Source organism: Nerophis ophidion, linkage group LG08 (assembly GCF_033978795.1).
Source record: "Nerophis ophidion isolate RoL-2023_Sa linkage group LG08, RoL_Noph_v1.0, whole genome shotgun sequence".
Taxonomy (NCBI): domain Eukaryota; kingdom Metazoa; phylum Chordata; class Actinopteri; order Syngnathiformes; family Syngnathidae; genus Nerophis; species Nerophis ophidion.
In genome coordinates this window covers 74,106,100-74,122,274 of record NC_084618.1, presented here as the reverse complement: position 1 = coordinate 74,122,274, position 16,175 = coordinate 74,106,100, and the positions used below count along the sequence as shown (strand labels likewise).

Sequence of the window (16,175 nt, the reverse complement as noted above, 5' to 3'; positions counted from 1 at the left end):
TGTAAAAATAGAAGAAACTGAATTATTTGACGAATTAGACTAATTTAGTACATACAAATGTACTAAAGACAGTAAAAAGTGACGTGACATTCGACAAGGCAGCAAAAAAATCTTCAATGATTACTTTCAAACTAGTAAAAAGAACATTTATATCATGTGCTGTCATCTGTGTCGGTAGAAATGTTCACATTTCAGTTGATAGCAATTCCGCGTTAAACGAGAGAAAACACGTTGGAAGTCAATTTTAAATAAATTGTACGTTTTACACACATGTGCGCAGACACACACTCACACACAACACAACTACGGTTGAAGTCCAAGAACCATTCCAAAATAATGACTAAATAAATCAGATGTTTCTCACAAGTCACTCAATACTTGAGTTATTTTTTTCACTGTACTTACGTAATTATTTTGATGAATACTTCTACCTGAGTCGTATTATTCTAAAGTAAGTACCATTTTAGGGTGGTTTAACTAGCTCTCTGCTCTGACATGACATGAGGTCTCACTCTGATGTGTTTCTCTGTTTGTTTCTGCAGGATCATCCAGAATCGAGTCCTGGTCTTTGTCCTGGGAGCCTTCATTCTCCTCACTATCATCCTGGCCATTTATTTCAATCTGCGAGGCCACTGATCCTCCATGTCCTCTCTCTCTCTCTCTCGCACACACACACACACACACACACACACACACACGCACGATAAATAGCGACAAAAGTGTTGTTTGTCAGTAATCATGACAAATAGTTGTCATGAATCAAAGTTTTCCAAAGCCTGACAAGAAGATTTTGTTTCCCTCCTAAATCCATCTCCTCTTCCTCTTCCTCCTTCTTCTTGTCTTTCCTCCTCTTCCTCTTCTTCGTCACGCTCTGGCTTCCATCCTTTGGGACACAAATAGATTTGTTGATGTCAGCATCTTCCCCGGATGAAGATGAGGATGATGATGGCGTCTCCTTATCAGAGATAAGACTCTCCATCACTTTGTTTTAGTGACAAACAACTTCTGTGTATCATAACTGTATTTATTATTTATCAACCAGTCGTCTTATTGGTCGTCTTCTTTTTAAAGGGTACACTTATAGAACGTTTATAAATGTTTATAAAAGCCTTGTTAATCACCAATTAAAAATAAAATAGTAATTTTAATCTGGTCGTGACATAGTTCCTTCAATCATTTATGGCCCTTATGACGCTCAATTATAAAGCGCTACCTATATAGGAAATTGCCACTCTGCTACGCTGCGTTAGTCAGTAATAAACAGTACCAATCAGTAGTAAACAGGGATGGTCAGTAATCATCAATATTAAAGAGTGATAATCAGTATAAATTGGTAATAATCTCTAATAAACCTCAATCAATAGTAGACTAATATTCAGTGGTTAACAGTGATGTCAGTAATAAACAGTTTTAATGCGTAAAACAGTACTAAGTAGCAAGAAAATTATAATTGGTAATAATCAGTAACAAAAATCAGTTATAAACTGTGATAATCAGGAGTAAACAGTAGTAATCAGCAGTTAACATTAATAAACAGTAATAATCAGTGAAACAGTAATGGTAGTAAAAAAAACTTAAACTGTGTTAATCAGGAGTAAACAGTAATAGCAGTAAAAAAAAATCCACAATAAACTGTGATAATCAGGAGTAAACAGTAATAATCAGTAGTTAACATTAATAAACGGTAATAATCAGTGAAACAGTAATAATAGTAAAAAAACAGAAATAAACTGATAATCAGGAGTAAGCAGTAATAGCAGTAACAACAATCTGTAATAAACTGTGATAATCAGGAGTAAACCTTAATAATCAGGAGTTAACATTAATAAACAGTAATAGCAGTAAAAAAAAATCAGTAATAAACTGTGATAATCAGAGTAAACAGTAATAGCAGTAAAAAAAAATCAGTAATAAACTGTGATAATCAGGAGTAAACAATAATCAGTAACAAAATCAGTAATAAACTGTGATAATCAGGAGTAAACAGTAATAATCCGTAGTTAACATTAATAAACAGTAATAATCAGTGAAAGATTATTAGCAGTAACAACAATCTGTAATAAACTGTGATAATCAGGAGTAAACCTTAATAATCAGGAGTTAACATTAATAAACAGTAATAGCAGTAAAAAAAAATCAGTAATAAACTGTGATAATCAGAGTAAACAGTAATAGCAGTAAAAAAAAATCAGTAATAAACTGTGATAATCAGGAGTAAACAATAATCAGTAACAAAATCAGTAATAAACTGTGATAATCAGGAGTAAACAGTAATAATCCGTAGTTAACATTAATAAACAGTAATAATCAGTGAAAGATTATTAGCAGTAACAACAATCTGTAATAAACTGTGATAATCAGGAGTAAACCTTAATAATCAGGAGTTAACATTAATAAACAGTAATAATCAGTGAAACAGTAATGGTAGTAAAAAAAAACTGAAATAAACTGTGTTGATCAGGAGTAAACAGTAATAGCAGTAAAAAAAATCTGTAATAAACTGTGATAATCAGGAGTAAACAGTAATAATCAGTAGTTAACATTAATAAACGGTAATAATCAGTCAAACAGTAATAATAGTAAAAAAACATAAATAAACTGTGATAATCAGGAGTAAGCAGTAATAGCAGTAACAACAATCTGTAATAAACTGTGATAATCAGGAGTAAACCTTAATAATCAGGAGTTAACATTAATCAACAGTAATAATCAGTGAAACAGTAATAGCAGTAAAAAAAAATCAGTAATAAACTGTGATAATCAGAGTAAACAGTAATAGCAGTAAAAAAAATCAGTAATAAACTGTGATAATCAGGAGTAAACAATAATCAGTAACAAAATCAGTAATAAACTGTGATAATCAGGAGTAAACAGTAATAATCCGTAGTTAACATTAGTAAACAGTAATAATCAGTGAAAGAGTATTAGCAGTAAAAAAAACTCAGTAATAAACTGAAAATTAGGAGTAAGCAGTAATAATCAGTATTTAACATTAATAAACAGTAATAATCAGTAGATAACATTAATAAACAGTAATAATCAGTGAAACAGTAATAGTAGTAAAAAAACGGAAATAAACTGTGATAATCAGGAGTAAACAGTAATAGCAGTAACAAAAATTCGTAATAAACTGTGATAATCAGGAGTAAACAGTAATAATCAGTAGTTAACATTAATAAACGGTAATAATCAGTGAAACAGTAATAATAGTAAAAAAACAGAAATAAACGGTGATAATCAGGAGTAACCAGTAATAGCAGTAACAACAATCTGTAATAAACTGTGATAATCAGGAGTAAACCTTAATAATCAGGAGTTAACATTAATAAACAATAATAATCAGTAGTTAACATTAATAAACAGTAATAATCAGTGAAACAGTAATAGTAGTAAAAAAACGGAAATAAACTGTGATAATCAGGAGTAAACAGTAATAATCAGTAGTTAACATTAATAAACAATAATAATCAGTAGTTAACATTAATAAACAGTAATAATCAGTGAAACAGTAATAGTAGTAAAAAAACGGAAATAAACTGTGATAATCAGGAGTAAACAGTAATAGCAGTAACAACAATCTGTAAAAAACTGTGATAATCAGGAGTAAACCTTAATAATCAGGAGTTAACATTAATAAACAATAATAATCAGTAGTTAACATTAATAAACAGTAATAATCAGTGAAACAGTAATAGTAGTAAAAAAACGGAAATAAACTGTGATAATCAGGAGTAAACAGTAATAATCAGTAGTTAACATTAATAAACAATAATAATCAGTAGTTAACATTAATAAACAGTAATAATCAGTGAAACAGTAATAGTAGTAAAAAAACGGAAATAAACTGTGATAATCAGGAGTAAACAGTAATAGCAGTAACAACAATCTGTAATAAACTGTGATAATCAGGAGTAAACCTTAATAATCAGGAGTTAACATTAATAAACAATAATAATCAGTAGTTAACATTAATAAACAGTAATAATCAGTGAAACAGTAATAGTAGTAAAAAAACGGAAATAAACTGTGATAATCAGGAGTAAACAGTAATAATCAGTAATTAACATTAATAAACAATAATAATCAGTAGTTAACATTAATAAACAGTAATAATCAGTGAAACAGTAATAGTAGTAAAAAAACGGAAATAAACTGTGATAATCAGGAGTAAACAGTAATAATCAGTAGTTAACATTAATAAACAGTAATAATCAGTGAAACAGTAATAACAGTAAAAAAAATCACTAGTAAACAGTTATAATAAACAGTTAACATCAGTAATAGATCATAATAAAGCATATTAATCAGTAATAATAGGTAATAACAGTACAAATGAGTATAAGACAGTAATAAACAGTGATAATAGGTAATAAACAAGGTATTTTGGTCATGGATATGTGACTGACAGCTTGTGTTTATTAAGGCTTTATAACCCGTTTATAAGGCCTAACGTGTGCTAAAGCTGACTATGGTGTTGCAAGCGTGCGTGAGAAAGTGAACATTGACAATGATGTTTCAGTTTAAAACACGGATGACCACTTTGCAGCTTGGCCTCACTATTTGGCAACTGACAGTGTACTTAGAAAAGTTTTATACAGTTTGTTCATCAGCAGAAACACTCTTGCTTAGCGTAAGCTGACTGGCATTTGTCCTCAGTGTGTGCCCTCCATCACCTTTTTATAAAGCATTATTACTTCAAGTGTACCCCACTTGTGAAGTGTTATAGCAGCTTAATAAGCAGTAATACAAGTCATAAACAAGAAAATGTAGATGTTAATTAAGGCTTTACAAGATGTGGATAAACGCTTTATAGTGAGTGCCGTTATTGGAAGAAGTGGGAAAAGTGGAAAGAGAGCCATTCTTGAAAGTCATGACAAGAAATAATAGAGCAGGTGTCACCAACCTTTTTGAAAGCAAGAGCTACTTCTTGGGTACTGATTCATGCGAAGGGCTACCAGTTTGATACACACTTAAATAAATTGCCAGAAATAGCCAATTTGCTCAATTTACCTTGAACTCTGTTATTATTAATAATTCATGATATTTATCTTTGTGGAAACACTGATCATTTTAATGATTTCTCACAAAAAATGTTTTAAATAGGTTGAAATCCAATCTGCACTTTGTTAGAATATATAACAACTTGGACCAAGCTATATTTCTAACAAAGACAAATCATTATTTCTTCTAGATTTTCCAGAACAAAAATGTTAAAGAGAAATTCAAAAGACTTTGAAATAAGATTTAAATTTGATTCTACGGATGTTCTACATTCGCCAGAATAATGTTTTTGATCGGATCGGTGCGGCGTCTTCAGTAATGCGGACGTTGTACCGATCCGTTGTGGTGAAGAAGGAGCTGAACCGGAAGGCAAAACTCTCAATTTACCGGTCGATCTACGTTCCCATCCTCACCTATGGTCATGAGCTTTGGGTCATGACCGAAAGGATAAGATCACGGGTACAAGCGGCCCAAATGAGTTTGGGTCTCTCCCTTAGAGATAGGGTGAGAAGCTCTGCCATCCGGGAGGAACTCAAAGTAAAGCCGCTGCTCCTTCACATCGAGAGGAGCCAGATGAGGTGGTTCGGGCATCTGGTCAGGATGCCACCCGAACGCCTCCCTAGGGAGGTGTTTAGGGCACGTCCAACCAGTAGGAGGCCACGGGGAAGACCCAGGACACGTTGGGAAGACTATGTCTCCCGGCTGGCCTGGGAACCCCTCGGGATCCCCCGGGAAGAGCTAGACGAAGTGGCTGGGGAGAGGGAAGTCTGGGTTTCCCTGCTTAGGCTGTTGCCCCCGCGACCCGACCTCGGATAAGCGGAAGATGATGGATGGATGGATGGATGTTTTTGAATTTTAATCATAATAAGTTTGAAGAAATATTTCACAAAGCGATTCGGACCAAGAAAGCGGCGATTTCCCCATTAATTTGAGCGAAGATGAAAGATTCGTGGATGAGGAAAGTGAGAGTGAAGGACTAGGAAAAAAAAAACAACTACCGTATTCCCCTGAATTGCCGCCGGGGCGCTAATTCATTTAAAACCTCTTCTCACTCCTGCACTTACCAAAGGTATGCAGTAAACATTTGAGTGTGATGTAAGCTTGGACCTTAAATCCTACTGAATAGCTCTTAATCTTCTTCCCTTTATGCGATTTCAAATTACCGGTATTGAAATCAGCCACCCGTATTTTGAAAATTATGACAGGGGAAGTGTCACTCGTGATGTCACGAGTTTGACCAGGCGGTAATACTAAGCATGCGCTAATTATTTTGGGAAGCGAGTTTGACCCGGCAGTAATTCAAGGTAGGCGCATACTATATGCTCTGGGGCAAATTAAGGAAATACGGTATACAGTGGGAGCGATTCAAATGTCATTAGACAAATTTACTAGGATAATTCTGGAAAATCTCTTTTCTGCTTATTGTGTTACTAGTGTTTTAGTGAGATTATATGGTCGTACCTGTACAACCTGAAGGTTGGCCCCGCACCTTTCTTCAGCACCAGTCGACGGGTGGTGGCGATGCCCATCTCTGCCCTTCGCAAATATTCTTTGTCGAAAAAACAGAAGCTAAAATGAAGAATTTAATCAAAATCAATTTATTATTCTTCACAATAAAAAAAAAAAATTCTTGACCATTGATTTAAATTGTCAGGAAAGAATAGGAAGGAATTTAAAAGGTAAAAGAGGAATATGTGTTTAAAAATCCTAAAATAATTTTTCCCTCTAAAATTGTCTTTCTGAAAGTTATAAGAAGCAAAGTAAAAAAAATAAATGAATTTATTTAAACAAGTGAAGACCAAGTCTTTAAAATATTTTCTTGGATTTTCAAATTCTATTTGAGTTTTGTCTCTCTTGGAATTAAAAATGTCCAGCAAAGTGAAACCAGCTTGCTGGTAAATAAATACAATTTAAAAAAATAGAGGCAGCTCACTGGTAAGTGCTGCTATTTGAGCTATTTTTAGAACAGGCCAGCGGGCGACTCATCTGGTCCTTACGGGCACCGCGTTGGTGACCCCCTGTCTTGGTGTAAGTTTTAATGTAAAAAACAAAAACAAATTGTCGTTCCTCATGACGCCCCACCACCCCTCCTTTTCCCGCCCTGTCCGCCGCCATCGTGGCATGGCGCGGCGTGCTTCAAAGGCTCGCATTAGCGGGCAACAAAACAGCGGCGGTGAGGGTCGGGGGCGCCCCAAGCTGAGGGTGGGCGGCCCACTGTGAGCTGTCAGGAAGGAAGTGACCCCCAGTGATTGTTTTTGACCACACGTGTGTGTTCATCTTACCTACATGATCACCCACTCCCCCTCTCAGCCTGTCAGACGCGCCAGCGAGCGGAAGGCGGCCATGGCGGCGCCTTCCATTTGAAGTTGTAATGGTGTCAAAAAGTCAGGGCTGACTGACAGACGTCAGTCCCACAGGGCCTCATTAAAAACACAACCACTTGACAAGGAAATAATTGAGCGCCGGCGACAACCTGAGGAGGGGGGGGGGGGGGGGGTCGCATAGCGGTGATGAGGGGTTGGGAGCGAGAGGGGGGGCAGCCCCCGCTCTCTCTCTCTCCTCGTTTTTAGATGGTTTTATTGTCTCTTCTTCATGAAGGGAGTGGCAAGAGGGAGGGCGGGGCAGGAAGTAGCAAGGTAACTAGCTTAGACCCCGCCCCCTACACACCTTTTTATTCCTTAAAAGCCCCCAATCTTCTCTGAGTCCAAACCCCCTCCCCCCTTTTTTTTTTAGTAGCACATTTTAAAGGCCTACTGAAATGAGATGTTCTTATCCAAACGGGGATAGCAGCTCCATTCTGTGTGTCATACTTGATCATTTCGCGATATTGCCATATTTTTGCTGAAAGGATTTAGTAGAGAACATCGACGATAAAGTTCGCAACTTTTGGTCGCTGATTAAAAAAAAGCCTTGCCTGTACCGGAAATAGCAGACGATGTGCGCGTGATGTCACATCCGCACATTGTTTACAATCATGGCCACCAGCAGCGAGAGCGATTCGGACCAAGAAAGCGGCGATTTCCCCATTAATTTGAGCGAAGATGAAAGATTCGTGGATGAGGAAAGTGAGAGTGAAGGACTAGGAAAAAAAAAAAAAACTACCGTATTCCCCTGAATTGCCGCCGGGGCGCTAATTCATTTAAAACCTCTTCTCACTCCTGCGCTTACCAAAGGTATGCAGTAAACATTTGAGTGTGATGTAAGCTTGGACCTTAAATCCTACTGAATAGCTCTTAATCTTCTTCCCTTTATGCGATTTCAAATTACCGGTATTGAAATCAGCCACCCGTATTTTGAAAATGATGACAGAGGAAGTGTCACTCGTGACGTCACGAGTTTGACCAGGCGGTAATACTAAACATGCGCTAATTATTTTGGGAAGCGAGTTTGACCCGGCAGTAATTCAAGGCAGGCGCATACTATATGCCCTGGGGCAAATCAAGGAAATACGGTATACAGTGGGAGCGATTCAAATGTCATTAGACAAATTTACTAGGATAATTATGGAAAATCTCTTTTCTGCTTATTGTGTTACTAGTGTTTTAGTGAGATTATATGGTCGTACCTGTACAACCTGAAGGTCGGCCCCGCACCTTTCTTCAGCACCAGTCGACGGGTGGTGGCGATGCCCATCTCTGCCCTTCGCAAGGGACCGTCTTCAAACACGATCTTTCAAAGTGATCACTGCCTAATACACTGTACTTTGTGTGTGTGGTCCAATCCAACCGTGCTCGCTTGACCGCTCTGTTCCATAGTAAACCTTCACCATTATCTTTCGGGAAAGTAAACAATGAAACATTGGCTGTGTTTGTGTTGCTAAAGGCGGCCGCAATACACCGCTTCCCATTTGCAGCGTTCTTCTTTGACGTCTCCATTATTCATTGAACAAGTTGCAAAGGATTCAGCAACACAGATGTCCAGAATACTGTGTAATTATGCGATGAAAACAGACTACATATAGCTGGCAACCATGCTGGCACAAAATGTCCTCATACCGAGACGTTTCAGCAGGATTTTTCGGCGCCAAATTTAAATTGCAATTTAGTAAACTAAAAAGGCCGTATTGGCATGTGTTGCAATGTTAATATTTCATCATTGATATATAAACTATCAGACTGTGTGGTCGGTAGTTTCAGTAGGCCTTTAATATTGTTGACAAAAGCGTTTGAATATTTAATGAGGTCAGGTGCGTACCCTCGCAGTGATGAAGTAGGCTCCGCCCCCTTCATGTATGAGATCCAAAACGAGGGGAAGCAACATTTTGTCGGACGTCAACGACAAGGTGTCAGGCAAAAGGGGGCGGTCCTTGCGCAGCCTCACAGTGTGTGGGCGGGGCCACCGCCACACACACGCTGAACGTGACGCAACAATGGCGGCGTGTGATTGCTACAAAGTGTCGGCGCTTGCAGACCCCCTCAGCCGTCCTGCTCGCACATGAAGAGGCGACACAACGTAAGAATGGCTTTCTTGTCACGCTTTTCTCACACCCTCCGCCTCCTCGGGGCTTTTATCAAACAACAACGGCCGCCATTGTAAGGCGGAAGTGAGGGAGGGATGGCAGCCTGCTCAACTGTCTTCTCCTCCAACTCTACTCACATATCAATCATCAACAGCTCTGTAAATATTCACACCAATCATATTCATCTTCTAACAAACTATTCTCATTAAAGAAATGTCAACGAATGCGGACTTGGTGGACTCATCACTTGTGTGTCAAATTAAATATCACTTCTACAAACCCCGTTTCCATATGAGTTGGGAAATTGTGTTCGATGTAAATATAAACGGAATACAATGATTTGCAAATCCTTTTCAACCCATATTCAGTTGAATGCACTACAAAGACAACATATTTGATGTTCAAACTCACAAACTTAATTTTTTTTTGCAAATAATAATCAACTTAGAATTTCATGTCCGCAACATGTGCCAAAGTAGTTGGGAAAGGGCATGTTCACCACTGTGTTACATCACCTTTTCTTTTAGCAACACTCAATAAACGTTTGGGAACTGAGGAAACTAATTGTTGAAGCTTTGAAAGTGGAATTCTTTCCCATTCTTGTTTTATGTAGAGCTTCAGTCGTTCAACAGTCCGGGGTCTCCACTGTGGTTTTTTTTTTTTTATTCATAATGCGCCACACATTTTCAATGGGAGACAGGTCTGGACTACAGCCAGGCCAGTCTAGTACCCGCACTCGTATATGAAGCCATGCTGTTGTAACGCGTAGCTTGGCATAGTCTTGCTGAAATAAGCAGGGGCGTCCATGATAACGTTGCTTGGATGACAACATATGTTGCTCCAAAACCTGTATGGACCTTTCAGCATTAATGGTGCCTTCACAGATGTGTAAGTTACCCATGCCTTGGGCACTAATGCACCCCCATACCATCACAGATGCTGGCTTTTGAACTTTGCGCCCATAAAAATCCGGATAGTTATTTTCCCCTTTGGTCTAAAGAACAAAACATCCACAGTTTCCAAAAACATTTTGAAATGTGGACTCATCAGACCACAGAACACCTTTCCACTTTGCCTCAGTCCATCTTAGATGAGCTCGGGCTCAGCGAAGCCAGCATTTTTTGTGGGTGTTGTTGATACATGACTTTGGCTTTGCATAGAAGAGTTTTAACTTGCACTTACAGATGTAGCAACCAACTATAGTTACTAACTGTGTCTTTCTGAAGTGTTCCTGAGCCCATGTGGTCATATCCTTTACAAACTGATGTCGCTTTTTATACAGTACTGCCTGAGGGATTGAAGGTCACGGGCTTAGCCGCTTGCGTGCAGTGATTTCTCCAGATTCTCTGAACCGTTTGATGATATTAGGGACCGTAGATGGTAAAATCCCTAAAATCCTTGCAATAGCTTGTTGAGAAATGTTGTTCTTAAACTGTTGGACAATTTGCTGACGCATTTGTTCACAAAGTGGTGACCCCCGCCCTATCCTTGTTTGTGAATGACTGAACATTTCATGGAAGCTGCTTTTATACCCAATCATGGCACCAACCTGTTCCTAATGAGCTTGTTCACCTGTGGGATGTTCCAAATAAGTGTTTGAGCGTTCCTCAACTTTCTATCTTTTTTGCCACTTGTGCCAGCTTTTTTAAAACATTTTGCTCGCATCAAATTCCAAATGAGCTAATATTTGCAAAAAAATAAAGTTTACCCGTTTGAACGTCAAATATCTTGTCTTTGCAGTCTATTCAATTGAATATAAGTTGAAAAGGATTTGCAAATCATTGTATTCTGTTTTTATTTACCATTTACACAACGTGCCAACTTCACTGGGTTTGGGTTTTGTGTATAGACCGGTGTGTACCTTTTCAAATAATGTCCAACCAACTGAATTTACCACAGGTGAACTCCAGTGAAGCTGCCAGAACATCTCAAGGATGATCAGCAGAAACAGGATGACCCTGAGCTTGTGTTGTGGTTTGTGCAGCCCTTTGAGACACTAGTGATTTAGGGCTATATAAGTAAACATTGATTGATTGATTGATTGATTGATTGGTTGATTGGTTGGTTGGTTGCTACATCTGTAAGTGCAAGTTAAAACTCTTCTATGCAAAGCCAAAGTCATTTATCAACAACACCCACAAAAAATGCTGGCTTCGCTGAGCCCGAGCTCATCTAAGATGGACTGATGCAAAGTGGAAAGGTGTTCTGTGGTCTGATGAGTCCACATTTCAAAATGTTTTTGGAAACTGTGGATGTTTTGTTCTTTAGACCAAAGGGGAAAATAACTATCCGGATTGTTATGGGCGCAAAGTTCAAAAGCCAGCATCTGTGATGGTATAGGGGTGCATTAGTGCCCAAGGCATGGGTAACTTACACATCTGTGAAGGCACCATTAATGCTGAAAGGTCCATACAGGTTTTGGAGCAACATATGTTGTCATCCAAGCAACGTTATCATGGACGCCCCTGCTTATTTCAGCAAGACTATGCCAAGCTACGCGTTACAACAGCATGGCTTCATATACGAGTGCGGGTACTAGACTGGCCTGGCTGTAGTCCAGACCTGTCTCCCATTGAAAATGTGTGGCGCATTATGAATAAAAAAAAAAAAACGACAGTGGAGACCCCGGACTGTTGAACGACTGAAGCTCTACATAAAAAAAGAATGGGAAAGAATTCCACTTTCAAAGCTTCAACTATTGATATTGGTAATAAGTTGTTTTTTTTAAATCTAAAAACCCTTTTCACAGTGACGTTATAGGGTATTGTGTGTAGAATTTTGAGTACACAAAAATATACATTCCGCTGCAACATGACAAAATATGAAGCGCCGTAAGTCCTATAAAATGTCCGAGAGCACCTGTTCAGATCTTTGACATTGGTGCTGAAAAACAGCAACATGTTCCTGCTTGTTGAGGATCTTTGGCGTACTGAAGGTGCTTCTAGACGGCACAATGCTCCTGTCTTATAAAGGATCTTTGACTGCAGCGTAGACATTAGGCTTGCATTTAAATATGTGATTCACAACTGTATTTATTAGGGGTGTGGGGGAAAATCATTTCGAATACGAATCGCGATTCTCACGTTGTGCGATTCAGAATCAATTCTCTTTTTTTTTTAATCGATTTTTTTTTTTTTTAATTTATCAAACAAACAATATTATAACAATGCAATCCAATTCCAAAACCAAACCTGACCCAGCAACACTCAGAACTGCAATAAACAGAGCAATTGAGAGGAGACACAAACACGACACAGAACAAACCAAAAGTAGTGAAACAAAAATGAATATTATCAACAACAGTATCAATATTAGTTATAATTTCAGCATAGCAGTGATTAAAAATCCCTCATTGACATTATCATTAGACAATAGTGTCACAGTGGCTTACACTTGCATCGCATCTCATAAGCTTGACAACACTCTCTCCTTTGAGGCACACATTAAAAGCGTTACTAAAACGGCCTTCTTTCATCTCCGTAACATCGCTAAAATTCGCTCCATTCTGTCCACTAAAGACGCTGAGATCATTATCCATGCGTTTGTTACGTCTCGTCTCGATTACTGTAACGTATTATTTTCGGGTCTCCCCATGTCTAGCATTAAAAGATTACAGTTGGTACAAAATGCGGCTGCTAGACTTTTGACAAGAACAAGAAAGTTTGATCACATTACGCCTGTACTGGCTCACCTGCACTGGCTTCCTGTGCACTCAAGATGTGACTTTAAGGTTTTACTACTTACGTATAAAATACTACACGGTCTAGCTCCATCCTATCTTGCCGATTGTATTGTACCATATGTCCCGGCAAGAAATCTGCGTTCAAAGGACTCCGGCTTATTAGTGATTCCCAAAGCCCCAAAAAAGTCTGCGGGCTTTAGAGCGTTTTCATTTCGGGCTCCAGTACTCTGGAATGCCCTCCCGGTAACAGTTCGAGATGCTACCTCAGTAGAAGCATTTAAGTCTCACCTTAAAACTCATTTGTATACTCTAGCCTTTAAATAGACTCCCTTTTTAGACCAGTTGATCTGCCGTTTCTTTTCTTTTTCTTCTATGTCCCACTCTCCCTTGTGGAGGGGGTCCGGTCCGATCCGGTGGCCATGTACTGCTTGCCTGTGTATCGGCTGGGGACATCTCTGCGCTGCTGATCCGCCTCCGCTTGGGATGGTTTCCTGCTGGCTCCGCTGTGAACGGGACTCTCGCTGCTGTGTTGGATCCGCTTTGGACTGGACTCTCGCGACTGTGTTGGATCCATTATGGATTGAACTTTCACAGTATCATGTTAGACCCGCTCGACATCCATTGCTTTCCTCCTCTCCAAGGTTCTCAAAGTCATCATTGTCACCGACGTCCCACTGGGTGTGAGTTTTCCTTGCCCTTATGTGGGCCTACCGAGGATGTCGTAGTGGTTTGTGCAGCCCTTTGAGACACTAGTGATTTAGGGCTATATAAGTAAACATTGATTGATTGACTGTGTCCAATGTTTTCACAAAGATAAAATAAGTCATATTTTTGGTTCGTTTAATAGTTAAAACACATTTACATTATTGCAATCAGTTGATAAAACATTGTCCTTTACAATTATAAAAGCTTTTCAAAAAAATCTACTACTCTGCTAGCATGTCAGCAGACCGGGGTAGATCCTGCTGAAATCCTACGTATTGAATGAACACAGAATCGTCTTGTATCGGAAAAATATCGCTTTTGAATCGAGAATCGCGTTGAATCGAAAAAATCCATAAATAATCGAATCACGACCCCAAGAATTGATATTGACTCAAATCAAATATTCGCAGTATTTATAGAATGAAGCATCGCATGTAAAACGGGCCGAGGCGAGCATCTTAACCTACCGGCAATCTTCGCACGAAGGCGCTACAAAGTCAGAGTTGTAACACCAGCAGCCATCTTGGCTGCTAGTCAGACTCCGCCTCACCTGGACGTTCCTGGAGAGGACGCTTGACTCCCTCCCCTCCATGCTGGCTAATTTACTTTGCATACGGCGTGTGAGCAGACAGCGTTCTAAATTTCCAACTGGGAGGAATGAGCGTTCTTCAAACGGCGCCTTGCCACTCCCGCTCCGCCCGTAGCCCCAAAGATCTGAGCGCGCCGTGATCGCCCGCGACATCTTCCCCGCAAAAAACGGGGGAGCCGATCAGCTTTGATGGAGCACATCCGCCATGACGGGCTACTGAAGAGCCGGCTAATGAAGTGGTGCCGTGATGCGGGGGGGGGGAAGGTGAAGGTGTAGGGGGGGTTAACGCTTTAGTATGACAGCCTGGATGAGAGCGAGGGATGGAGGACGGAGAGGAAGGACATCCTTCAAAACATCTCCTTGACAACCTGAGTACGTGGAAACATGTTTGTGCGTCTGAAGGCCCTCCCCGCCTCAAAACCTATTTTCACTTTTTTAACCACACTAAACCATTAATTTTATATTTATTTTTATTTAAACAAACTTGAATTCCAAGCATGTTTTAGTGCAAAATAACCTTTTATAAACCTTCTTACTTCAACTGCCTGCCAGCATTGCTCAAAAGACATGCTTTGCTGGACAAAAAAGCTTGCTTTATTACAAGCGAGCCTCATTAAACGGGTCTGCAGCACCCGGAGGAGCCTAGGTCAACAAATAAAGGACTCCTAAACTGGAGAAGCCAAACTACCGAGTCATACCAAAGACTGCCGGGCAGGGAGGTAATGGCTCCCATTTTTATACTAAGCATCAAGGGGTGGAATTGGGGGTTAAATCAATCAATCAATCAATCAATCAATGTTTATTTATATAGCCCCAAATCACAAATGTCTCAAAGGACTGCACAAATCATTACGACTACAACATCCTCGGAAGAACCCACAAAAGGGCAAGGAAAACTCACACTCAGTTGGACGCCAGTGACAATGCTGACTATGAGAAACCTTGGAGAGGACCTCAGATGTGGGCAACCCCCCCCCCCTCTAGGGGACCGAAAGCAATGGATGTCGAGCGGGTCTAACATGATACTGTGAAAGTTCAATCCATAGTGGCTCCAACACAGCCGCGAGAGTTCAGTTCAAGCGGATCCAAGACAGCAGCGAGAGTCCCGTCCACAGGAAACCATCTCAAGCGGATCAGCAGCGTAGAGATGTCCCCAACCGATACAGGCGAGCGGTCCATCCTGGGTCTCGACTCTGGACAGCCAGTACTTCATCCATGGTCATCGGACCTGGACCCCCTCCACAAGGGAGGGGGGGACATAGGAGAAAGAAAAGAAAAGAAAATCCCCAAAAATGATTCCCGGGTGCGGCCACCACTGCTGCTCACTGCTCCCCTCACCTCCCAGGGGGTGAACAAGGAGACGGGTAAAATGCAGAGGACAAATTTCCCCACACCTAGTGTGTGTGTGTTACTATCATTGGTACTTTAACTTTAACTACCAGTCATATTCCTACCTCCCATCTGTGTGTGTGTGTGCTAAGTCAGGAGAGCACACCCCGACCATCAAAGGAGATGTTCCTGTGAAAGTGTCTGGAAAGACAACAGATGCAGGTTGTATCTTAAATGTTGGCTGTGGAGAGGCGGAGCCGGCGAACGAGCGCCCGGCCCTAGATGGCGGCGAGGAGGCGGGGACGGCGACCGAGCGGAGAGGCAGGGCGTGCCGGTAGCGACGCCACGATCGACTTCAGGTGCGTGGATCGCGCACCTGTAAACAATCGGCGAATCTCCTCTCGCTGTAA

General features: G+C 40.1%; 1 protein-coding gene across 4 annotated transcripts in view; it reads left to right on the top strand.

The window, feature by feature from the left end:
* vti1a (vesicle transport through interaction with t-SNAREs 1A) overlaps window positions 1–9,684 on the top strand; it is a 385,425-nt gene extending 375,741 nt beyond the window's left edge. For all 4 annotated transcript variants that reach the window (XM_061909716.1, XM_061909718.1, XM_061909715.1 and 1 more), the window contains one exon: window positions 543–9,684. In XM_061909716.1, the coding sequence (XP_061765700.1) occupies window positions 543–636 (94 nt within the window). In that variant the 3' untranslated portion in view covers window positions 637–9,684. The remainder of the gene's footprint in view (window positions 1–542) is intronic.
* Window positions 9,685–16,175: the final 6,491 nt, after the last annotated feature.